The sequence below is a fragment of the Alosa sapidissima genome, chromosome 24 (assembly GCF_018492685.1).
Source record: "Alosa sapidissima isolate fAloSap1 chromosome 24, fAloSap1.pri, whole genome shotgun sequence".
NCBI lineage: Eukaryota > Metazoa > Chordata > Actinopteri > Clupeiformes > Clupeidae > Alosa > Alosa sapidissima.
In genome coordinates this window covers 2,685,206-2,710,101 of record NC_055980.1, presented here as the reverse complement: position 1 = coordinate 2,710,101, position 24,896 = coordinate 2,685,206, and the positions used below count along the sequence as shown (strand labels likewise).

The 24,896-nt window shown below is 43.3% G+C and overlaps 2 protein-coding genes across 4 annotated transcripts; both read left to right on the top strand.

Annotated features, from left to right (window-relative positions):
• The first annotated feature begins 124 nt into the window (after nt 1–124).
• LOC121700134 (4-hydroxyphenylpyruvate dioxygenase-like protein) lies at nt 125–3,006 on the top strand. Its single transcript, XM_042082894.1, has 5 exons — nt 125–840; nt 957–1,123; nt 1,226–1,377; nt 1,606–1,724; nt 1,996–3,006. The coding sequence occupies exons 1-5, from the start codon at nt 125–127 to the stop codon at nt 2,192–2,194; spliced, it is 1,353 nt and encodes a 450-aa protein (XP_041938828.1). The 3' UTR covers nt 2,195–3,006.
• Nucleotides 3,007–5,797: 2,791 nt separating this feature from the next.
• On the top strand, nt 5,798–23,675 carry fam53b (family with sequence similarity 53 member B). Of its 3 annotated transcripts, none has more exons than XM_042083235.1 (5): nt 5,799–5,981; nt 11,353–11,590; nt 12,253–12,307; nt 16,153–16,937; nt 22,273–23,675. In XM_042083235.1, exons 2-5 carry the CDS (start codon nt 11,501–11,503, stop codon nt 22,612–22,614), a joined length of 1,272 nt encoding a protein of 423 aa, XP_041939169.1. In that variant the 5' UTR covers nt 5,799–5,981; nt 11,353–11,500; the 3' UTR covers nt 22,615–23,675. The 3 variants fall into 3 exon arrangements, with proteins under 3 accessions (XP_041939171.1, XP_041939169.1, XP_041939170.1); XM_042083236.1 differs by lacking the exon at nt 5,799–5,981 and adding an exon at nt 11,223–11,241; XM_042083237.1 differs by lacking the exons at nt 11,353–11,590; nt 12,253–12,307 and having other exon boundaries at nt 5,798–5,981.
• Nucleotides 23,676–24,896: the final 1,221 nt, after the last annotated feature.

Below are 24,896 nucleotides of genomic sequence, written 5' to 3'. Positions count from 1 at the left end.
TTTCTATATACCTGAAATATCTCTATCCCATAATGGGCTCAGTCTGTAGGCTACTTTATGTCTTCTGAAGTTGATCGGTGTTCGGTGTTTACAGTGACACTCCCCCTTTTACGTCACCAAGAAAATGGCAGCTTACATGAGCCGGTTGCACCATATTTCATTGCATGTTTCAAACGTGAATAAAATAGCCTATGACCTTGTGTCCAAATTTAAGTTCGATTTCTTCGCAGCCAGGTTAACTGAGAAATCTGGACAGTTTGCTTTTCGGAGAGGGTCGGCGGTGTTTCTTGTAAATGAGAAGTCTAATCCAGTAGGACATGAGTTGCATGAGCGAGGTGGTCACCGTGAGTTGTCTTGTGTGCCTTTTTTTCACGATTTGACGGATAATCGTGTGAGATTTAGTGATAAAACCTCAGAATTAAACGAACTGAGTTTTCTCTACGACCACAACCCACATTATTCCGTCAACACCGCGTGCAACGTCTGTTTCGAAGTAGAAAATGTCGAGAGGTCATTCAATGCACTTCGCGACCAAGGCTGTCAAATACTCGTGTCTCCAAAGACTGTGCATGATGATAACGGATCTGTTACTTACTTCGTCATTAAATCTATTGTTGGAAACGTCTGTCACACTCTACTAGACAGGTCAAAGTACCATGGCATTTTCTTGCCACAGTTTGATGAACTTGAAACCTCTAGTAAATTGCACAACTTAAATGACTCACTATGTCCAATCACTCATTTTGATCACATCACCTACGCTTGTCCCAGACGGAGCACTGCTGAAGTGATGAAGTGGTATGAGAAACACTTCGGCTTCCAGAGATTCCTTATTGACAGGTATGAGATCATCAGCGCTAAATGCATGTCCTGTGATGTTATCAATAACCTGAACGTGTGTTTGAGTGACAGAAAGATTTTAAGTTTGAGTAAATCCGAATTTAAATGTTTCACAGCAATGAAGATGTGAATGAGGGTTACGTCCTTGATCAAGATGGTATTGGACTTCGTCTTACTGCAATGGAGTACTGGAAATGCAGTGAAATTGGAATAAAACTTCCTTCTAAGGACAAGGTGGAACCAGATTGCAAGTTTGTAATTGCAGAGTCACTACCTGAACAAGGTAGGCTATGTCTTTTCTATTATTAGCTGTTAGTTGACCGAATTTATTTGACAGGATGTTCAGGGTTAGGGTTAATATGTTCATATCACCTTATTTTTCAAGGAAAGAATCAAGTAGATACATTTTTGGAACAGCACAGAGGTCCAGGCATTCAACACATTGGACTTTACACCACCGATATTGTGCGGACAGCTCAAATCATGGCCCAAGCTGGAGTAGAGTTCTTCTCCCCTCCCCCTACTTACTATACTGAGGTGTGTTTAATTTGCTTGTTTCATAAGCAAGTGATTGTTTAATTGGTATAGGCTTACATGAGTAACCTTGTATGTGCAAGGCGCATGTTTTCCAGTAAATCTAATACTACATTGTTTGCATAGTACATATCATATATTTTATTTCCTTTTAATGAACTTTTGATTGTCATGTAAGTGATCACAAAACTAAGCTGTATGTATGCTGGCTCATGTCTTGCTCTGTGACAGGTGGGAAAACAGCATGAAATAGAGAGTGCAGGTTATGACCCTCAGATGCTGTTAGAACACGGCATCCTTCTGGACACAGCCTTGGACAAGGAAGCCATGTCTCAGCCATCCAGTGACCGGTATGGCTTGTGCAAAAAGAAAATACAATGAAAATCGATGCTCAGCCTAGTATGCATGGAGCCATACTCACTGTACATCTATGATTTCTGCATATTTTTACATAATGCATTTTGGGGAAATAGTCCATTTAGGAGAAATGTAATAATTTGCATCAGTGTCCACACTACATGCAAGTCATTAGTGCGTGTCTTATCTATGATTGTAGAAAAAGAGTTAAGGCTTTTCTATTCCCACCAGAATTCTTATTCCATGCCTCTATCCTCCCAACAGATACCTCCTTCAGGTGTTTACCAAGCCCATTTTTGCTGAGGACACCTTTTTCCTGGAATTGATTGAGCGTCGTGGCGCCACAGGCTTTGGAGAAGGGAATATCAGAGCTTTGTGGAGATCAGTACAAGCATATATGGAGAATGAGAAAGAAGACACACAAAAACAAAAACCTGACCATGTGTCTTTGAAGACTAGTTAATGCTAAAATGCATCAAAACCTTACAATGAATGGAAAAGAATGGTTTGATATTGCATTTGTGCTCATTAGCTACAAAGCACTTAAGGTAAAAAATACTCCTTCAAAATGTATATATTGCAAACAACTAGTTCTTTATATGAGTTGTCCTATGCAAAAGGCATTTTTGTTTTAGCAGTGTTACAAGTCTGTTTATAAGAATCTTTTTTGTTCTCAACAAAAGATAATGGGCCCTAATTTAAATGACAGGCAAAGTCTATCAACAAGCCAATTTGTTGTGTATGAACCATACATATTGTGTGGCATGTGGTAGCATTGAGCTGACTATGTGTTAAATTAGCTAATTAATTTAGTCTATTTATTAAATTAGCTTTAGTTATACTTAAGACTATGCCCATCGTTCAAACATGCTGTTATTTTGACCCTATACTTGTCAAGAAGATGCTGAATACACTGTTTGCATTGCACTACTGAATGCCCTATTTGCCTTCTATTGGCGTTGTTTGTTTTATTCTTACTTGTATACATATTTAATATTTTAACACATTTAGTTGTAAATGTTGGATGCAAGGTTATTTAAATAATACATGATTTGTAAAGTAGCAAAGTAATATCTACAATGAAGTCTCCATAAAAGGATAATTTTACCAGAAGCCCATATTGTAATGAGACCGAAGGAGCTTCAGCAATTTGAGCATATTAACTTAATATTTAAGTTTGTACATTGTCCTGGGGTTATCAGTTGTGTCTAAACTGTTACTGCCCCAAAGCAGTTGAGTAGTAGCTCATTCCAATAAATGATGAAGGTTAATTTAGTCAATTGCATTCTGCAGTTAATCCATACTCACCAAAATGTTTATGTTTATGTTACCTGGCAGACACTTTTGTCCAAAGCAACAGTTTAAAGTCAACTCAAATAGCTTACATTAAACATAATTTAATTGGAGTCTTGACTCCAGTTTCACCCGATCCGATGCTTGGAGGACCGCAGTGGTCGAGAATGAAGTTAGTGAGTAAGTGTGAAGTAGGAAGTAAAATGAATAGCTGCTTCTGAGAATCACTGTGGTTGTTGCAGCACTTGTTCTTCCATCTCATCATTGCACTTGGTTTCTTAAATACAAAAAAATCATGTTTATTAGATATGCATATGTTGGGGAAGCTACCTTAAAAACATTTTTACAAACTACTAATTCCTTCACACTGGAAGTAGTTGAATGACAGCAAAGCTATCAGAGAAATGTAGTTAGGTAAAGCTACCCAGAAGTGTATTAGTGTATTACTATACCAGCCATTTACAGTAGGCTATTATGTCATTTTTGCAGTTGATGAACTTGTTAGATATGTAGGCCACTCATTGGTCCCTAAGTGATTCATCCCACAATGGTTGTCAGTTCTGTGGATCTCCTTATGCACATAAGAGATGCAATGTCATTAACTGCCCACCAGATGGAACTAAATAGCATTCATTGAAAGGCCTTATGATGGTGTATGATAACCCAGAGAGTAAAATGCTTGAAAATGACTATGAGGGTTTAGGAGGTGAAACGAGATAGGGCAAAATGGATGTCTGTGCAACTGAGTATTGTTGTAAGGAGCTCAGATTTTTCAGTGCAGCTGAATTGTTAAACACATTTTACAAGAACCAAGATACATTGTGTAATGTATATATACTATATATTTATAACAGTATGTTCAGTATGATTAGTTTTAATAGCAAGGGTTCAAACTTCAATTTAAGTTTGTATTTTATTGCACTTATAGTTGTTTCACCAACTGATAAAACTGACAAACAGCAAATGTCTACCTCATGTATTTTATCAATTGAACGTTGCACATCCCATGCAGTCCACCAGACAAAAACAGTTCAAACTTGTTACAAGGTAGGCTATGGCCGTATCCACCATATTGTCTTTGCTGTCTGTTCAGTGTTCTCAGTTCTGCTGACATCAACAGTGACGATAATGTCACATAAGGAGGACTGGATACTGTTTTGCCTATGAGCTATTGCATTGATTGTTGCAATATTGCTATTGATCAGGGTATTGACTGAACCATAGAAGCCCAATTTTCATCCAACAAACATTCAGTCACTCACATTATTATTCTCTTGGAAATAATCAGCATCGTGTATCTATTATATATTACAAATATGTTGTTGCATATACCAATTTAATCTTTTTGGTCAGCACTTTGCCCATATTCTATATTTGCTAAAAACTGAGGCTCCTCTAACCCTTAGTGTTCCTTTTCTTATCTATGGGGCAGTGTAAACCTCCTCCACTCTGTCCCGGGAGAGATTACAGTCACAGCAGATGCTACCTTTGGATTAACCTTGCTGTCTGCCTGGGCTAAGCTATGCTTACCCCAACCCAAATGCATAAGTGTGCCTTAATTCAGTCATTCAGCATTTCAGTTGACTGGATGAAGTTGTGCATTTTATAAACTCAACACTTGATACATAGCAAACAACATACATTTACACTCAAGATAGGCTTATAATAGTGTAGTTTTAATCATTCAGAATGACACAAGGTTGAGAATTAGGCTTAGTAGAATCTGAGTGATATTCTGGATACAATTCCTTAATATTAGCCTACTTGCAGCAGTCAGTTCAAATGGCCCTGTTGATGTGTTTGCATTTGTAAAAACAGTTGCCACTGTTACCCATGCACCTTCCACAACAGTACAATTAAATGTGTGTTAAAATATGGATTCTGAAGTCAGCCAGAGCAACAGAGTGAGATGGTAAAAATAAAGTGTGAGAGTGTTTTGCATCAGACATGTTAAGAACTTTAAACTTTCTTGCTCTTGCCTGTGGCTGAGACTATATCGTGGAATGATTGGCAGGTGAAATCAACCCATAAAAAAATTAATCTACATTAGTCTACATTCAGAAATCTATTTCTATCTCTATAGAGTGAACAGTTATGTAAGGATAATGGACGACATGCATCGGTTCACATAAATAAATGCACGGTCGAGGTGGTAAAACGGTCCATGATCTGCAGCTAACAAATTGGATCTACTTCATAGGTGTGCAAATAACATACGGTCAATTACGTTCAACAGAACGCAGGACAATGGGAAATTCAACCAAGCAGTGGACCTTTAATGAATATGTTGAAAGATATTATACCTGAGCCTTAATAAAAACTCAATATAGCTTATCAATCGTAAATCGGCTTAAATTAAGGAATGTTTTAACAGTAATTCGATGTTGGTAGGTGTTTAAGACCAAAGCTAACATCGTGTAGGCCTACATCAAAACAACAACAAAAGCATCAAGCAAAACTTAGGCCTACTGTACTGTACTGAAACTACTCAATGAGCTAGCAAACTTTTTTCAGGCTGACAGAATATTCGAAACTCATCAGGGTATAGATTGGACTTTGTGTCTCTCTTAACATTTCTGAAAATATGTTTTCTTTATTACTACAATGTATAATTTCATTTTATCCATATTATTTGTCCTTGGGTGTTTTCCAATATCTGAGATGGGGTACATTTTATTTAATGAATATAATATATATATCCGTTCTCCCCTGCGAGTCAATGGTTCGGTCAAGTGTGCATGTCAAGCATGCACCAGCCCAGTGCGAGTAGATGTAGGGCAAGCGAAATGATTGTGGCACAGTTCCCCGTGTGCGAGAGTGTACACACCGGGGTCCGGGGAATTTAACATCTTAATTATTTTGCCAAGATTTTTGTTATGCATTGTCGAAGTGAATTGGCAATTTACGTCAGCTCTGTGGGTAACGTTGTTTCTACAGAGATGTACTGCATGATCCTTGTGAGTAACTTACTTTAAACTAAATGATAAAGTAGCTAACATTAGTTAGAGGAAACATTATTAACTTACAGTAGCTAGCGAACGCAAACGAACTTGTTTCTAAAAATTAAAGACTAGCTAGTTAGTACAAATATATGCAGAACACGAAACAAGCCCTGGTTGTTACACTCCTCAAAAGTCTGTTTAATGATGGCGTGTAACACGAAGAGATTTTTGTGGCGATGTTAGCTCGGTTTGGAACACTTGTCTGAAACCAGAACTAGCCAGGAAAACATTTGAACAAACTCAAAAAGCTAGCCGAGTTGGCTATCCCAGCTAACAGCCATTGTTTGTCTTCAAGTTTATTTAACCAACTCAGATTTTCGTCTGGCAATGACACTCTTAGATAAGCAAATGAACATCGATTCTGGATCAGCTAAAAAGGTTAACATTAACTCTAACATTTGAGTTAACTGAAATTTGAATGTGTAGAAGCTAGAATGAATACAAGAACGGTCGAGGTAATGTTAATTTACTAGTTGACAACATTAACCTTAAGTAAACCATGCACTTTTTCCTTTGGAATTTGTTTCATTTTTCTTTTACGCGGGTTATTTGCAGAAGCATGCGATTTTAAGATCAACTAGCTTTAAAAGACCACATAATATGGCAAAAGTTTGTTTTTGAGTTGCCCCCCTTTTTCCATAGAATACATATTTTAATTTAATGGATTCTGAAAAGTATTAGGCATGTATCTAATGACATCGATTAACTGTAATAAAATGTAGTTTAGGCCATATGTCTTGATAGAATAAGTACAATGGCAACGACGGTGTTCTGGTTATCAGGGGGAAATTACCCACCTTTGTGATGGGGAAAGCTGCTGCGTCAAGGACAAAAGTCCCCACTTTGGTTTTAGTTCAGTTGTTCAGCCAGACGAGGCCTCCCATTCAGCGTTCACCTTGATACTGTAGTATCGGGTATGAACAGTAGGTTAATTAGACTACTGGTTTTAATTTGTGTGGACAGTATCTCAAAGTACACTAGTGCCAAATATGGACATAAACAGAGCTTAAATGCCTTTGTTTTGCTAGTTTTCGTACAGATAGTTGCAGTACAGTAGAAGTTTTGATAGTTTGAACTATTGTCAAAAGTGCATCGGTCACGGTGTATAATTACAGAAGTGTCTTGTACTTCGGTAGGATTGATTCACACACCTTAGCATAGCTCGGTTCAATTACAACTGACCATTTACATAATGTGCATAAGTGATACACAATTGTGCATAACATGAAGGTATGCATGCTGACTTAGGGAAATTGTCTTGCCAATCTGGTGTCTTTGTAATGAATTGATGACTGCCAATGAGATGTAAGCCATCATTTCTGCACAAGTTAGTTGGAGAAACTGTGACATGCATTTATGTTTTGCATAAGCTACCTGTGTTATTGATTTTTATGATCAGCTGTAGCTCGCAATACCCAAAACGCAGAGGGTAACTGAGAAGTTGATTAGATATGTTCTATATTATGTACATGGGCCCTGATGTTGCACAAACTATTTTGAGTTTGTGTTTAGTTAATCCCCTTCCTTGACCTTGTTCATGCTTAATATTTAGTAGGGTATGCTAGTTGTGAAAGCTGGTCTCAAGTGTAACAATTGTGATACTATTGTTTCTAAGCTGTAATAAATTTTGTTGCTTCAGAAAGGTTTGAGAACTTGTACGTGGACGCCTGGGTGACAATAAAAATAGACTACACTGAGAAATCAGGCTACATATTCTATACATAATACACATTTCAACATTGTAATTTCCAGTTTGCTGCACTTTGAGATATGGGCACAGCATTCTCTGCTGACTTGAACTTGCATCTACACATTGTTTTACTATTTGAAGAAATGCTAAATCAACATTTTACATCCACAATGTGATGTCAATCACATTGAAAGAATGTCATGTTTATGAAGAAAGTACTAAGGTCCTCAGCTATTATGCTTCCCATTTTATACCTCACACCTAATTGCCCTTTGAGATTATTTGAAATTGTCTTGCACTTCTTTCTCCATCTTTCACCCTTTGTTACATACTTGTGGCTGTGGTGGCACAGCCTTCGGTTTCGTGCCAAAGCTTCTTATTGCCTGGTAACAATTTAACAGGCCGTCTGTTGGCGTGCAAGCTATCCCAAATGGAACAAGGGTTTGCTGGAACAAAAGTCACATGCTGTTAAAGGACTTTGTCTGCAGCACAACATGCATGTCCTTATGCCCTGTTATACAGTGGTGGATGCATGGACTGGGTGAACATGGCCTGCCTCTAAATCAGCACTTCCCTCTGAAAAAGGAAGGCCTCTCCCTTGACAAGCTGGTTTAAGAGGAGCAGGCCGGCTGGGCCTTTGTGTTTATGGTAAGTGGCTGGGGCAGCTGCCTACTTGTGAATCCACTGGTGAACTATCCCCCCACCCTATGCTCACATACTGCCGGCTCTGTGGTTTCAAAGCCCTCAAGACTCAAAGTGTTTTTTGAAAACCCTCAAACCCTTTGCGCTGCCATCTGCATATCGATGGGTATTCAAATAATTGTTCTTGTCTTTAAACACCAGTACAAGTTTGTGTAGGACTGTCCATTTTGAGGGTGTGCTAAAACACTCAAGCTCTGGTTGTAGTCACCATCCTGATTGTTTGCTTCATGTTATTGCCACAGTATTGGCAGACTTCACCTGATTTCCTGACTATTTAACCACAGGTTACATTGATTTTGTAAACTTTAGTAGTCTTGCCATTAGGCTAATACTTGGATGTGGTACCTATACATGGGTATTTATGCTATCCAATATACCACACTGTTTGTCTACATGAAAACACTGTCATACTAGCTCTGACTGACATAGACAACACCATAGATTACCCATAAGCTGGTGTTAACAGAGAAAACCATTCTTTTTTTTTTATAGAACTTGCATTTCGTATAAATATTCTGCTATTTGAATATCAGAAAACAATGTCAGCCTTTGTTTGATAGAGGTTTAGATCGGCCCTTCGTTGGTTGTAGCCTAGGCCTGCATAGGTTTGGTCAATACACTGTCATACATAAATGAAGTGAAATGATGGTGACTGACAGCCATAGGGTACAATACCTTTTTAACTAATTAATTTGTACCTCCAGACTGTTTTAACCATTGTGCCACAACCCTCTCTAATTCTCCTGTGCATAGTTAGCAAATAGGCTGAGGTGGCCAGATATGCATGTTTTTTCTTGTGGTTGGCCAATCTGAGACTGATGTCAGCTGATGTGAAGACAGTGGTTGAAGGGACACTTTATGCCCTACAGTACAGCAGCAGGATTGGTTCGGGAAAATAAATAGGCATACATGATTGGACAGCAGAGCATCAACGGCACAAAAGTCCTTGCAATGTCAGCTATTTCAGCAAGTTTTCTGTGGTTTAAAGTAAGAGAATTCTTCTACATTTAGGCTAGCATTAACAATCACTTGGTCTAAAAATATGAATTGATTAGATTTTGGTGGTCAAAGGCCAAAAGTCAAGGTCACTGACTTTAATTTGCTGAAGATTTTGTTCAAGCATTCACTAGGACTCAAAGATTATCTGATTAGAATTGGTTGGTTAAAGGAAAAAGGTCACTTTAGCCTCAAGTTCTTGACTCGCAAGTGAGCACTATATATCAGGAACGCCTCAAGGACAATTCTTAAAATTCACCCCAAATGTTCACATGGACTCATTCAAGAATGAACTGATTGGATTTTGGTGGTCAAAGGCCAAGGTCACTGTGACCTCATAGAATTGTAGGTAGGATTGAAATAAAACTTGTTTGCTGAGGCATATAGTCATGGGATGAGAATTCAGTTTAATTGGCTCATTGTAGACATTGGTTCATTGTGTTTGTAGACATTTTCTTAAGAAAAATGAAATTGCTCTTCAGCATTGACATATCCTTGGAGATGAGATACCTTGGTCAAACGGATCTTGTTGACCTAAAAACTTGTGTTTTATCTTATATCTTATATATCTTATCTTGTATCTTATCAATATCTTGATACTTTTTAGAATGTAGCAACATTGGGTGCATTTGTTATTCAAGTTGTTGAGCACCTCTTCTTCCAGAAACGGTTGAAACAAAGGCACTGCTTAGGGGAGAATCCAGATCAGCCAAGTCATCCTGAGGAACCTGATACAAGTGTGAGAGTGGAGAGGAACTGCCAAGGTTGCCCATTCATCTGCATTGAACAGATTTCAGTGCTCTAGTTCTGCTGGGTCTTGCTCCCATCAATAGCATGATATTGTTGGTGTGTAGCATAACCTGGCATGTGGACAAATCAGAGGGAGAGGATCATTAGCTTGATCATTAGCATCACGCGGTGCATGATATGGTAGCTGCACACCCTTAATCCTATCAGCAGTGGCAATGGTTTGGCCTACAGTAAGTCTTGCTTATTAGCTCTCCAGTGTTGGCTTTGTGCTCTGTCTCAACTGAGAATGAGACCCTGTATTGTAGCATCCATCTACAGGTCATAGGCTAGTGACTCCTTTGGGCATTGAATGATTTTATGAGGTCATGTGGGTGAACAGCATTGGGCAGGTGTGTGCCCGGTGAAGCTTTATACCACAGGGCAAGTAGATCAGTTACTAATGCCATGGAAAAGGTTTTCTTCCTGTTTTCTTTGCATGACGTCTGCTCTTTAATATGGAACTGTTGGACTAGTCATCCCAGTTTCCGGTGAATGATTCTTATCGCCACACCTATTTATATTTCAGTTAGCTGAAATATAACGGGGGATTACTGGTAAGTGGTGTTGATGTAGTTTCATGTAGTCTAGCCTAGCAGCCTGAATGGTTTCTTGTCTTCGGTATGATGTTTGATCATCCAAAAGGTCAGATTTCCATACTAACCCTAGCTCTGGAGGTTGCAATACAAGAGGGAATTGGGAAAGGTTAAAGAGTGGACACATCTGCTGTAATTGGCAGATTGCAAGTTTTGGGCCATGAATACACAGGAAGAGAACGAGCACTCTGTCTGCGCAGAATTTAGTGCTGTTGTAACCTACAATATCAGTGTTTTTTCTTTTTTCTAGAATTGTGTTTTCTTCTGTCCTTTCCCGTGTCTGTGTGTCAGTGTGTCTGTGTGTATGTGTATGTGTATGTGTATGTGTGCTCACAGTGTGTGCGTGCGTGCGTGCGTGTACACACTGATTACTGAAAGAGTTCTGTGTATATGTTGCCAGACAAAAGGAGGGAGAGTGGAGAAGAATTCCTCAGGCGGTGGGGAGGTCAGACTCTGGGCACTGCAGCCACACTCTTCCCCCGCTGTCCCGGCGGCTTGCCTCCTGCTCTCTGGGTCAAACAAAAGAAAGCCTAAAGCCCTTGTCTTATCTCCACAGACTCCTGCAGAGCCCTGAAGAACATTTCAGAGGAACTTGACAGGAACATTTGCATTGATGGACATCTAGTGTGTGCCTGTATCTCAGTGCCTCCGTTAAAGATGGGCTCTGATGGGTCAGCTCTGCACTGGATCGGACTGTGGCAAAGATGTGTGTTGTCATGGTGATTATTCAAGCTAAAACACTGGAAAAGAAGGGAGCTGATGATGTAACATCCAAAGATTCAAACTTCGAGCCGGTAAGCTTTGTTTAAATATTTTAAATAGGAACCTCTAATCACTGTTGTAAAGTTTAGGAAGGAAAGTTACATCCTCATTTTTGTTTTGATAGAGAGGACATTTAAGCTGTAAATAAGGTATTGTAAAAGTGTCAAATTGTTATCAGAAAGGGTTTGTCATCAGTCCAGTTATTTCCTCTGTAAAAAAACTCTTTTGGCTCTTGTGGCTTTTGCCCTGGACCAGGCTAGCATGACTCATGAGAACAGAATGAAAACTGAATGACAAAAATTTCCCTGGAAATCTGACCAGTGCTTGTCTCACATTATCTGGGTTGAAGTCATTCGAGAGTTCCTCTTAAACGTGAGCTTCAGTTAAGACTGAATGTCTTTGCCAGTAGAGTTTCCTCAGCTTGTTTGGTGAAGGCCCCGAACCCCCCTCCCCTCTCTCTAGCATCTGGCTTGCTAGCTCGTTGACATGCACAGACAGCTGATTTGTTTGTGGTCTACATGACCCATCTCTGCTGGCATGGCTGCTGCTGTTGGTGGGGAGGAGGGGAGTGATCGGTTTCCTGCCTCATTGTGAATTGTACAGAACTGACGTTTGCCTGAAGGGTTGCTGTGTGTCTGTGTTTGTCCAAGTGTAGTGTTGAGGAGGCACACTTCCTTTTGTTGTTTCTTTACAGTGTGAGACAGTGACCATGAGCCAGGGGGCAGCTCTCTTCTCCTGTGGAATCATGGGTAAGTACTTGTCTGAAGAGGTGGGTGGTTGGCACACCTGACAGATCTTTCTTTACCTAAATGTTGCATAGAAAAGGCTTCAGGGAAAGGGGGACATTAATATGATACTTTCTGCCCTTTTAATGCTAACCCTAGCCTGACTAGCTTTGAGTTTTCTGGACCACAATGAACTGTAAGGAGTGGTTGAGTTGACTGGGAATTCCAGTTCCTCAACAAAGTTGCTCTTATCAGGAAGACCCAAGTTACAATCTCTTAAAATAGAAATGACGTGGATCAAGTTTTGGTAATATGGAGGGAAATATGCTACTGCTTAGATCTCTACAGGCTTACCCTCACTTTCATTTGGGTTTGGTAGCAGTGTCCCCAACTTGAGATATTCAACCCTCAATGAATGCACTTAATGTGGAATGGCAGCACCAGGCTAGCCTCAACCAATGAAAAGTTATGTAATTTAACCAGTTTTTTTCTGGCACTAAGGTTTTTATTCTGGTATGCATCTCCTACATGCTCACCTTTTTACCTTTCCATGAGTATTGCAATATCTGTTAACTGTTTTGCCATTTTACTTACTTTAACTTCAGTGTAGCTGTGACCGCAAAATTATCTGTCCAGTGGACGATTAAAAAATCTTCCAGGTGAAAATGTTTTTCTTGTTTACGGTCTTCCTGTTCTCTTTGTTCACTTTTCATGCTGTCTCTCTCGTCATCCCGTCTTGATTGGACTCGGTTGATTCTCCCTTTCTCCTTCCTTTACTATGTAATTAAAGGCTATTGAAATGTTCCCTGAACAGCTTGTGAGGCTGTTGGCTGTGTTGAAAGGCAGCTGTTGTCTGTAGAGAGCCAGACTTTGTTGTGCTTTGTACTCCTTTCCTGAAAAGACTGAAATAAGAGTCTTGTATTCTTCAGACATAGATTTGTTTACCTTCAGAAAAAGACCCCAATGCTTTGCTTGCGTGTCTTGCAGCTGGATGTTACTTGACGTTTTGTTGACAAGGTTTTGTTCATGCTACTTCTGTCTTTTAAGCCTACGTTTTTAGATCTCAGGTTGATTAGGGTCTCAAAGTTAAAGCTTTTAGCTTTAAAGCTTTCTATACTTGCATAAGCAGATGATGCCCTGTAGCCAGAGAATTGAGAGAGAAATGGTGCATTTGTGCAGTCATGAGCCTGTCATAATCCAAGAACTTTTCCTAACCTTACATAGTAGCCACTTCCCCACTGTTGGGCCAAAGTCAGGTGAATTAAGGCATATGGAGGCTTATGGCTTCCCCATTGTCACTTCTTGTGCCTCTGCGAGGCTTCCTCAGGGCTATTGTCCCCAGGTTTCTGGCCTCACCTTTATCCTTTGGCCAGCCTGTTCTAAGTAGTGCTTGAGGTGGTGTCAAGGTGGAAGGCGGGATTAACTGAGTCAGGTAAGGGTGATTCAGTGCCAAAACAAGTTAGATAACGCTAGTCATAGTCACTAACGCTATGTCAAAGCCTGCATTGCTAGCAATTAACCAATAAAATGGCCAACACACAAAAGCAAGGTTCTGCTTAAAGGAACACGGCAACATTTTGGGAAGTAAGCTTATTTGCCATCTAACCCAGAGTTAGATAAGAGGATGCATTCCCTTCTCTTCTCTTTGCAATAACCTAATCTGACACCATTAGCCTAGCTTAGAATAATTCACTGGAAGTTGGTTAGAGCAGTTAGCCTTTAGCTCCCTTTTAGCTAACAAAGTGTGAGTGAGAACAACCAAAAATATAGCCGCAAGCGGTCATGACGGGCCCAAGCACGTGTGGCTCCGCGACCCGTACCATTTCGGAAACCAACAATGCACTCATATGTGGTGCAAGTGTCAAAGCATATATCTGATATGTGTGCAATTTGTTTTTGCAAGTTTTATACATTGAAAACACTTACTCACTTCCTGACGTTTTACACTGTGACAATGATGCTCACTAGGTGACACTTCACCAAATATGAAGGTTGCAATGATGTTCCTCTTTGTGTCTGTGTATGTTTTGACTAGTGACATCAATTACAACATTTTTGTGTGTGTGTGTGCGCGTGCGTGTGTGTGTGTTCATGCATGCATGTGTGTGTGTGTGTGTGCAGATCTTTCCTATGTTAAAGGGATATTCCACCATTTGGGGAATTACACTCATTTTCCACTTCCCCTTGAGTTAAGCAATTGATTTTAACCTTTTTCCAGTTCATCCAGCCGTTCTCTGAGTCTGAATCATTGAATCGGATTAGACCATTAGATTCTCGCCTGCTAGCATCACGTTTAAAAGTGATGATTTCCGGTAATTTTCCTATTTAAAACTTGTCTCCTCAAGTTAGAAAGTGTAATAAGACCAACTGAAAATGAAATGTGGCAATTTTATAGGCTGATTTGAGATGGAACTATACTCATTCAGGCGTCACTAACCAATTCGTCTGCTGCAGCTCAAACTTGTTCCTGGAATTTAGCCTATGGGGACTATTTTCAGGTGCTACATAATATCATTGTGCTGCTGCGCCCATGGTGTTCCTTGATTATTACGCTGGAATGAGAGTATAGTTCCATGTCAAATGCCACAAAATGTGAATTTGAAGCAGGCAGGCTACACATCAAGACCCATATACTTCTAAAGCACCACATTAAATAAAGTAATAGACTCTATCTTGTGTTGGATGCTTTATTTGCATGTTAGCTTAACTGTTAATAATCCACGGTGCAAAACAGGGCAACCACAACTTCTGATACGATGTATGAACAACCCTCCCTTGATCTGTATATGATGTCATTGTAAGGTTGTGATGACTGATGTGACTTGTATAGTATTATATGCATTGACTTGACTTGTGGCACTGGTGCTGACTAGATGTACTTAGAGTACTTGGAATTTCACAGTGCTACGCTATACAGCTGTACGCATGGATTGACATGGTCGGGATTAAATGGTGCCTGCAAGATATCTAATTGGGGAGGTGGTAGTGTAGTGGTTAAGGAACTGGGCTAGCGTGCCGTAGCCTGAAAGTTGTCGCTTCAATTCCCGGCTTCTACAGTTGTGCCCTTGAGCAAGGCACTTAACTCAAGTTGCTCTGGGCATAATTTAAACCCTTGTAAAATTTGTAAAAAAGCCGTGTAACCCTCTGACCTTCCATTCCCTACCCATCCCTTTGTTTGTCAAGCGATCTTCGGTATCCTGAAAGGAGCTATATACATTTAAGAGTAGTAGTAGTAGTAGTAGTAGTAGTAGTAGTAGTAGTAGTAGTAGTAGTAGTAGTAGTAGTAGTAGTAGTAGTAGTAGTAGTAGTAGTAGTTTGATGGTACTTCATAAGCTGCGATGTAATCAAGATATAGTAGAACATATTTGTGCTGGTTTTAAAAAATGCCACTTGTTGTCTTACACTCAACCAATTAATGCCATCCATCATCACTCGAAGCACCACCCAGTAGTTTCAGGGCCACACAGAATTACTCCCGAGAACTATACTTAAAGAGGTCCTGCGGTCAGAACACACACAAAAGTGTGGGCTGCCCTGAAGCATCCCTTCCAGTTCCTGCAGTGAAAAACAGCCTTCTGTAGGAGCTAGTAATTCCTGCTCTTTTTGTCTGACCACTGCTTGACACCAGCTGAATGAAGACCAGCTTGATCCTTACATTGTGATACGTAAGGGAATACATTGTGATACGTAAATACGACAAAGGAGGTTGTTCATCTTATCAGGCCATCGTTAAAAAACAGGTTAAAATATGTATTGCAAATGTAATTGAAGTCATTAATGTTCATATTAATCATTTCATCCTTTTTTTTCTTCCCCTGTGTGTGTGTGTGTGTGTGTGTGTGTGTGTGTGTGTGTGTGTGCGCTCTCAGAGTCAAGCAGGTGGTGTGAGATGGGCAGGGGCTGTGGCATCCAGCAGCGGCCAGTGGGCTCCAGCCTGGAGAGCCTGTGGGACGCCCTTCCTGAGAGCTGCCAGAGCCTGACCGCTACCCCCTGGGGCACCTCCGGCACCATCAGCAACCTGCTCCAGGATCTGAGTCTGAGCGAAAGTAGCCCTGCGCACGCGCTTTCTACTGCCCCGCCCAGCAAGCGCCAGTGTCGCTCCCTCTCCTGCTCCGACGAGCTGGCCGCTGGCTGCCGCTCTCCGTGGCGACCCCAGGGCTCGCGCGTCTGGACGGCGGTGGAGAAGCGGCGCTGTCACAGCGGCGGCAGTGTGGCCCAGAGGACTGGGCACTCGGGCGCGGCGGCTGGAGCCTCGTCCAGCTTCCCTGGGATGCAGCGCAGCTCCAGCTTCAGCCTGCCCACGCGCTCCAATGGCCTGGAGCTGCCCTGCTTCGGCGGCAGCCTCGCCTTTCCCTCGGCCTTCACGGGCCTCCTGGCCTCCCCCACCTCCCCGTCCTCCTCGCCCTCCAAGCCACCCTGCCCACTCTACCTCTCTCACGAGCAGATCTGCCTCCCAGAGCCCCAGGGCCACGTCGAGGCCTGCTCCTCCTCAGACTCCACCCCGGAGTTGGGCCGCCGCGGCGGGCAGAGTGGCCTGGCACGCAGCCGCTCCCAACCCTGCGTTCTGAATGACAAGAAGATTGGAGTCAAGCGCCGCCGACCAGCCGACTCTCACAAGCAGAGGCCCTCTCTGGACCTGGCCAAGATGACGCAGGTGAGAATCTCGGGCTCGATGCCCTCTTCTTACATGGGGTGGGGATGTAGTATATACTGATGGAGTGGCCTTGTTGTGGCGCACGTTAATTGAGAGGGCCTGGCAGAGAGTTGAACAAGCAGACCAAATAAGCCATGTTTGAAACAGATCAGCTAACTCTATATACTTACTCTGTATGGCTCTGTCCCTGAATTTGTACAGCTAAGGCTTGACCCAAAATTGTTTTGGTTTTTTTGGTTTTCAGTCAGCTTATTTTACCTCTGTGTTCCTCACTTCCTTGTCCTTGGCTGAACCAAGTTCAGATTAGGCTGCCCCTGTTAGAAGGCCATGTTGCATTCCCCCTCCTTTCTTTTGTAGTGTGCAAGTCAAATCTCCTGTGCAGATACTGCCAACTAACAGTGTGCAACTGTCTCAGATAACACCTGTTCCCAAATTGAAGCTGCTCTCTCCAGCTGGTTAACCTACTTTACTGTGTCTTCAGTGTGTGCCATTCGCACCATTTTAGGCCCTGTGTCCATAGCAAGGCTGAGTGCGTCTTGCAGCCTGTTGTCAGTTTGGCTTACTGTCTGTTCGGCCGAAGACGTCTGCTCCTCTGTTCTCGCCACGCTCCAGGAGCTCTTAATGAGGGATGAGACGTTCTGGCTCACTGAGCAGAGTCTCCCCCCAAAATGGATTTAACAGCCCCAAACTCCTGCTGCTCTGCCCATATCATGGCTGTGCTGGACCATGCTGAGGCTACCATTTCATCTCTTACTATAGAATCATACACATGCACAGCATGCTAACGCTACTTTTGTTACCCATCGCTTACTGTGACGCACATGTTTTCACACACATCCCTTCTGTGTAGCATTTTTCTGATTGTGTACACACACACACACACACACACACACACACACACACACACACACACACACACACAGATATAGCGGCGCTGGAAGGAAAAGTAGAGTAGGACCACGAGGCACTCCTCAGATGTGGAGCTTGGCAACAGGCGAGAGGAAACAGATGGTGCGTTGAGGCAGCCCGCGTGTGAGACGTGTCTGTCTGGTGTGGCAGCCCAGGCCAGTGTTGTCCGACTCTCTTTGACCGGCCGCCGCTGGCACACAACCGCTCTTTTCTGCAGCCTTCAAAAGGTGTTTGCATACAAGTACATGTATCTAATCGCCTCACTGGCACTGACTGATTCTCCCTTTTGGCTTCCTCTGTGAAAAGGGCAGGCCTTGTGTTTTTGTTTCCCAATTCAAAGCCAGCTTGCCTTGTGAACTCTGAGCAGCAGCGCCCCACTCCCTTTCCCCTCTCCTTTGCTCTCCCCAGGCTGATTCCCTCTCATTTCTTTGAAAGCCATGTTTCATTACAGCTGATGGCGATCTGGCCCATGGCTTAATTCCTCGAAAATACACAGATTTTCCTCCCCCCCCACCCACAGGAGTGGGAGAAATGAAGGTTTTTCCCTTGGCTCTGGTCAGCCGGTGGCGGTTTAGAGCACAACCCCTCCGAGCGGGGAGCTTGGAAATAATCATGTGCAGCTGTGCATTTGAGTTTCCAAATGTGCGCCAGTGTTGGAGTCCCCTATGGCTTCAACCCATCAGCTCCATGGACAGAATGTACCTCTTTGGAAAGGTCCACTGAGTGTTGTTTGTGCTGGCACACCACAGATGCCTAGCTGGGATGGGAACTCCTGCACATTAACCTAGAGGGCCTGGCAGAGAGGCTGCTATAAACCCAGCAACTGGGTCAGGTCAATAATTATTGCAGCCATAAGCATGGTAGTGTATAACTTTTTTTTATTGTTGACAGGACACAGCAGTTGTTTTTATCATTGTTGTGACTGAAGGACGGGCATAGCTTAGCAAGAGCAAGGATTTTAAAACTTCCTTTTGAAGAGACATTTCTAAAAACTTTTTAATAATACTCTTCCTGTGAACAATGCACCTCTTTGAAAGCTGTTGTTGATAATGTTGGGATAATAATAATAATAATTATACAATCTTTACCAGCTTCATCTCCGTTTCACATGCACTCCAGAACATGGCATGCACGTCACATTGCCAAACACACACCCTTTACTGGCAGCCATGCTCTCACGCAATACCGTAATTTTGTGCTCCCAGCAATCAGAGCTATAAACAGAGCTGGCCATGGCCCACGCTAGGAAGTCACCCAGAGTTCAGTGGTGTCTTAACAAACAGTCTGCGGCGACCCAGAACACCTACACTTTGAAACGCTCCAGCCCCTAGCGAGACGGCTGCTGCCAAGCTCGCGTACACAAAAGCATTCCAGTGGCACGGCAACAATGCGCTCCCGCTGCAGGACTTCTGAGGTCTCTCTCGTGTGGGGCTGACGCTTTTCCTGCTGATTGTTCGGCTACCTGTGTGTGTGTGTGTGTGTGTGTGTGTGTGTGTGAGCTCTTCTCGTGGCGCTGCCTGTGCTTTGTGCTGGAGCACTGGGCTGGAATGTTGTCCTGCTTGAGATCCAAATATGATTGGTCTAAATATGACACCTTTTTATCTCTCCCCCATGCCTGTTCTTTCCCATGAAATAAAAAAGATGTGTATGTCAGTGTCTGTATTGGCAATCAGCCGGAATTTGTTTGAAGCTACCCACACACTGCATCACATTTCCTATATGCTTCCCTTGTCCAATCCCTAGACTATGATGCACTAGAATTCTGAGCTGATAATGGTTCTCATACCAGTTCTTTCTCAGGTGTTGTTGCAGTGATTAACTGTACAGCTAAGGCTTGACCCAAAATACAGGTTTTTAAAAATAAAACTCTGCTTATTTTACCTCTGTGTTCCTCACTCATAATGGTTCTCATACCAGTTCTTTCTCAGGTGTTGCAGTGATTTACCTTTTAAATGGTCATTTTTGTGATTTGGGTAGATCTTGGCACCGTTTAATGATCAGTTTTATTTAATCATTGTTAGACGATTGTCACACTTTTAGGCTAATGTGAGGGATGAGTATGAGGGACTTGTCTCTGCCAGCTGGACCAAGTGCATCTGCACTTAACTGGGTCTTATTCAGATGAACCAGGATGGATCTCAGCGTCTTCATTCTGTATGTTGAGTGGGATGGCTTATTGTCTAGGAGGAAGGTTAAGTATAAGTATATATACTTTTTTGATCCCGTGAGGGAAATTTGGTCTCTGCATTTAACCCAATCGGTGAATTAGTGAAACACACTCAGCACACAGTGAACACAGTGAGGTGAAGCACACACTAATCCCAGAGCAGTGAGCTGCCTGCTTCAACGGCGGCGCTCGGGGAGCAGTGAGGGGTTAGGTGCTTTGCTCAGGGGCACTTCAGCCGTGGCCCACTGGTCGGGGCTCGAACTGGCAACCCTCCGGTTACAAGTCCAGAGTGCTAACCAGTGGGCCACGGCTGCCCCCGTGTTAGATGTAAAGCTTAGATGTACAGCTCCGTACCACCCTTGCTTTCATTTCCATGGTGCCTATAAAATTACTAAGTTATACAAATGGCAAACCAAATATGGTGGTAATACCAGATGGTGGAGGTCTCTGCAGATTCCCACACCTAATGGGCCAGCAGGGCTGAGCAAATAGTGAGGGAAATGTTTAGTAGTGCCAAACCATACAGAGGGGCCTCTTTGATGTGGGGCTGCTCAGAATGTGGCCCCGGCCAGCCGCTACCCGAGGGAGGGAGAGAGAGGCCTAATACAGATGACCAGTTTTCACTTCTCTCCCTTCTCCCCCCCCCCCCCCTGCTCATTCACAGGCCTCTCCTGTCGGTCTGTCGCCCTGCTGCGTGTGTGTGTTGTGTGTGTCTCTCTCTCTCTCTCTCTCTCTCTCTCTCTCTCTTTCTCTCTCTCTCAGCGTGTCTGAGGAGGGCTTAGAGTGCCAAGCTGTGTGCGAGACCCCTCTTTGCATTATTACATAACAGGCGCACAATGTGCGTGTGTTTTATCAGTGGGGGCAGAGCCCCCCCCCCCAATCCCCCCCGCTCCTTACTCTATAGAGCCTCGAGTGGCAGTTGTTCTGTCCATGCTGTCCTGGCTAATCTGCAGGGGCCCTCTCCATTCTCCGTGGCCACGGCGTGGCTCACGCCAGCTGCTGTATGCTGGGGCCCCCGGGCAGGCGGACAGGCGGGCAGGCACGCTGCAGTGCGCTGTGGGAATGGGGCTGCGCATTTCACACAGCAGCCCAGATGTATGCGCTCATTGTTCTGCACTGGGGGAGTGCAAGGCCAGGGCCGTGGCTGGCTGATGTCAGTTATCCGAGCCGTGTGTGTGTGTGTGAGAAAGTGAGTCCAAGTTCACATACTCCAAACTTAAGTCCCCCAGCAGTTGTCTCAAACAACTGTAGATATCTGAACACATCTGACCTTCCCCCTTTTGTCCTGCCCGTGTAACCCCAGGGTCCTGGTCAAGCGGCGGAGAGGCAGGAGCACCATTGTGGTGGCTGTATGTAAATGAGTGATTAATGAGATGCTCCCGGCTCCGCCACGCTGCATCATGCGCTCCGCTCCGCCTGGCAGGACAGTCCAGCCCGCTGGGGTGGCACACCGCCGCCCCACATTGTGCTCAAATGAAGCACGGGGCACATTGTTCTGTACAACGTCTCAAACAACGAGAGCAGAAAAGAAGAAAATACTACCAAGCAAATGTTCTGTTCCCATGGCAACTTGGCCTTGGGATTTGTCATTTAAAGGAAATCCATACCCTAAAAGGAAAGGTTATTTCTTATGGGGGTGTCATGATTCACTGTTTTGTTACAGTTTTGCTTTACTACATTGTCTTATAGTTGTGTGTTCTGTGTCGTCATTTAAGTTGCTCCCTGTGTGATTTGAGTGGAGAGTTTAAAGACTCCCAGCGCTCAGATTTGTTGATTTACTGTATGTTTATCTTGGACATTACTGAAAGGCCTTTCAAATGTTGTAATTCCCATGTATATTGCATAGTGACTATGACTAGAAATGCTAGTTTTGAATAGAATCATCAAACAAAATGAGTGTTTCACAGTGATTAGCGATTAGCCAAGTTTTGTAGGGTGGGGTTGTGTATTATGTTTGAGATCAGTCCTCATACTAGAGGTTCGGACAAGAAACCACTCTCTCAGCTGTTCCTCATATAGGCTGTGGGTTTTGTAGAAGGAGGAAGGCGCCTTACCACTTAAACCAACTGGAGCTCTACGTTCTCTCCAGGGGATTTTGCACTTCAGTGTTGCAGTATGCATGGAAACTTTCAGTCTTGAGACGGAGTCATGGAAGAATTTGACTCTTCAAATAGCCCCTGATAGTTTCTCTGTAACATTATTGGAAATGTACATAAATACATACCATACTGACCTGTGTCTTTTCTCTTGTCTTTGCAGAAACTTCGGAACTTCCACAGCCTGAGCTGCCCTGGGATCACTGGGGAGGACGCGAACCCTGTCCCGCCCGCGCTGAGCAGTAGCCACCAGTACGAGACCGCCTTCGCCTCGGTGGGCGACCAGGGCGAGGAACCTCGCTGCCGCTCAGAGGGGCAGTGCCATGCGGAGGATGACTCCTCTGCTGACGACCAGGACGCAGACCCACCTGGCTGTGGGCACCTGAACTCAGGGACGACCAATGGGAAGGAGCGTGAGCCCTTGTGGGCGGGGTTGTGCGAGAGTAGGCGCGATGTATATCAGCTGGGTGGAGAGTTGGACATTGAGCAAATTGAGAGGAACTGACAAGGCGGAGTGACGGACTCATGATGTTATACTTTGACCAAGAGGGACCTTGGACAGTCGAAGACTCATTGGCATGAGTTCTTGGGGCAGTGGGGACTTCAACACTTGAATGTGCAGGACTTGACTTGACGTTGGGGTAGTAAACTGCATTAGCCAGGGCCCAGGGGTTAACTGTGTTCTTGCCCTGGCTGTGTGACTTCTAGGGACCAGGTGCTTGCTTTACTCTACTCATATGGGGACAGGAGAAGGGAGGTGGCTGAGTATGGGATATGTAGGCCCATTTATGTAAAGGCTGGTCGTGTGTGTGTGTGTGTGTGTGTGTGTGTGGGCGAGAGAGAGAGGGAGTGAGTGTGTGTGTGTGTGGGGGGGGGGGGGGGGGGGCGTGTGAGTGTCTCGTTTTTATGGGGGGTCCACAAAGACTTGAGCTCATTTTATCTGGCTGTCCCCAATGTTTCCAGCAGTGAGGGTGTTCTCAAGTGATGGGAAGTGCACACAGGAGAATATTTCCTAAATCAGAAAGTTAAGCAAAACCCACCACACCCACTGGCCCTTCAGCAGTAAAGTGGTTTCTTCCTATGGGTGTGTGTGTGTGTGTGTGTGTGTGTGTGTGTGTGTGTGTGTGTGTGTGTGTGTGTGTGTGTGTCTCCGTGCACACACTCTGACGGCCTCCTTTAGCCTGAACAGCTTGCATACTGGGTGTGGAGAGAATGAGGTTTATATAAATGACGATTCCTCCAGAAGTATGCAGGCAGATGATGAGCTGTTTGGAGAAATCTGTTGACATAGCACTGAGATTGTTTGTTTGATGTGATTGTCAAAAATAAGATGCATGTAGGCATCTAAGCATACACACAGGCATACACACAAACATATTTGTGTGCAAAATAAATGGGCTTCACATTTCACCAGTAATATCAGGCTGTCTTTTATCATTCACCTCCACTGTTGGAACAAGCTAATAGAGTTTTATTTTATTTTCTAAATACAGTTTATAACATCAAAAGTAAAGTGTACATATATATTGTTACATAATAAACACCATTGTAAATGTATTTGTAAAACTGCCTGTTTTGTACGTTTAGTTTGGGCAGTCAGATGAAGGGGGAAGTGGTTACAAATATTGATTTGGCCTAGATCTGGGCCGGGTTTCCTGAAAGCATAGTAAGCCTGGTCATAAAGTCCCTCTTAAGGTTTGCTGACTGTTTCCCAAAACCATCGTAGCTTAAGAGCGTTGTGAAAACACTCGTAGGCTAGATCTACGAGTGATCAGAGTTCTCGTTACTGGCTAAGAGCGTCTTAACAGGTACTGAGGTCACCAGCAGGATATACAGGGGAATTAACACTAAGAATATAATTATCCAACCTGCGTTCCCATTCTTTATTTACTTGTGATGAATCAGATTTTAGCATGCAAAATAGCATAGGCCTACATTCAATGGTCATAATAATGTGATTAAAAGCCTACACATTTCCTCACTTTCTTACTCGACCTCTTTGTGACACCCCAAAACATTATTGCACAGGCAGCACACACAGTAGGACTCTCACAAGTAGGCCTAGCAAAGAGCAGGCATGACCGATGTACCGTAATTAATGGGTTCTCTGACCTTTGGGGTTGAAGGGGATTTATGCACACACCAAACTCTGCAGAAAATCTGAAAGACGTTTGGTAAGATTGTTTGAGATTATTCCTTACACCAAGATGGTTGGCTATTTTCTACGAAGACCTACGAAAATTCTTTTAGTCCTGTGAAATTCTTTTAGTCTGGTTTTAAGATTATTTGTTTAGCCTTAGCACCAAGCTTGACATTCTTGGTGTGTTCAGCTTCAGTGTCCGTTTCAACAGGGATAACAGGTAAGCCTTTAAAACACACCAAATGTGAACGCCTCAGTATAGTTTCAGATTTGTCTGTTCTTCTCAAACTTGGTTGATCTATTGTTCCTGATGGAGAGACATTTGATTGTTCACTTGACTTTAAATAATGCAAGATGTCCCTTCTCACATCTCTCTCTGTTCACCAGAGAACAAAAGGGCTTTCTCTCGTTAGCAGCACCCAGGCGGGAGCTAGCCTGAATGTGGGCCATGTGTCAGGCCTGCTGCCTGCTCTCCCTTTCTCTCTCCTCATTGCTCCACCCCAACCCCCCCGTCTGGCCCTCTCCATTGCTAACACCCCTCTGTGTGTCTAGGTCTCCTAAACCCTCTGCTGCTCTTTTCCACCCTCATGCGTCCTCCTTGGATCCACTTGAAGATGGAGCATTTATCAGTGTGACTCAGGGCTGCT

Bases quoted from the DNA above. Each gene is read 5' to 3' on its own strand.
- LOC121700134 (XM_042082894.1), top strand. From the start codon at position 125: ATGGCAGCTTACATGAGCCGGTTGCACCATATTTCATTGCATGTTTCA. The intron at 1,124-1,225 runs GTAGGCTATGTC...TTATTTTTCAAG, and splicing joins AGAGTCACTACCTGAACAAG to GAAAGAATCAAGTAGATACA. The intron at 1,725-1,995 runs GTATGGCTTGTG...TCCTCCCAACAG, and splicing joins TCTCAGCCATCCAGTGACCG to ATACCTCCTTCAGGTGTTTA.
- fam53b (XM_042083235.1), top strand. From the start codon at position 11,501: ATGTGTGTTGTCATGGTGATTATTCAAGCTAAAACACTGGAAAAGAAG. The intron at 11,591-12,252 runs GTAAGCTTTGTT...GTTTCTTTACAG, and splicing joins AAGATTCAAACTTCGAGCCG to TGTGAGACAGTGACCATGAG. The intron at 16,938-22,272 runs GTGAGAATCTCG...TTGTCTTTGCAG, and splicing joins ACCTGGCCAAGATGACGCAG to AAACTTCGGAACTTCCACAG.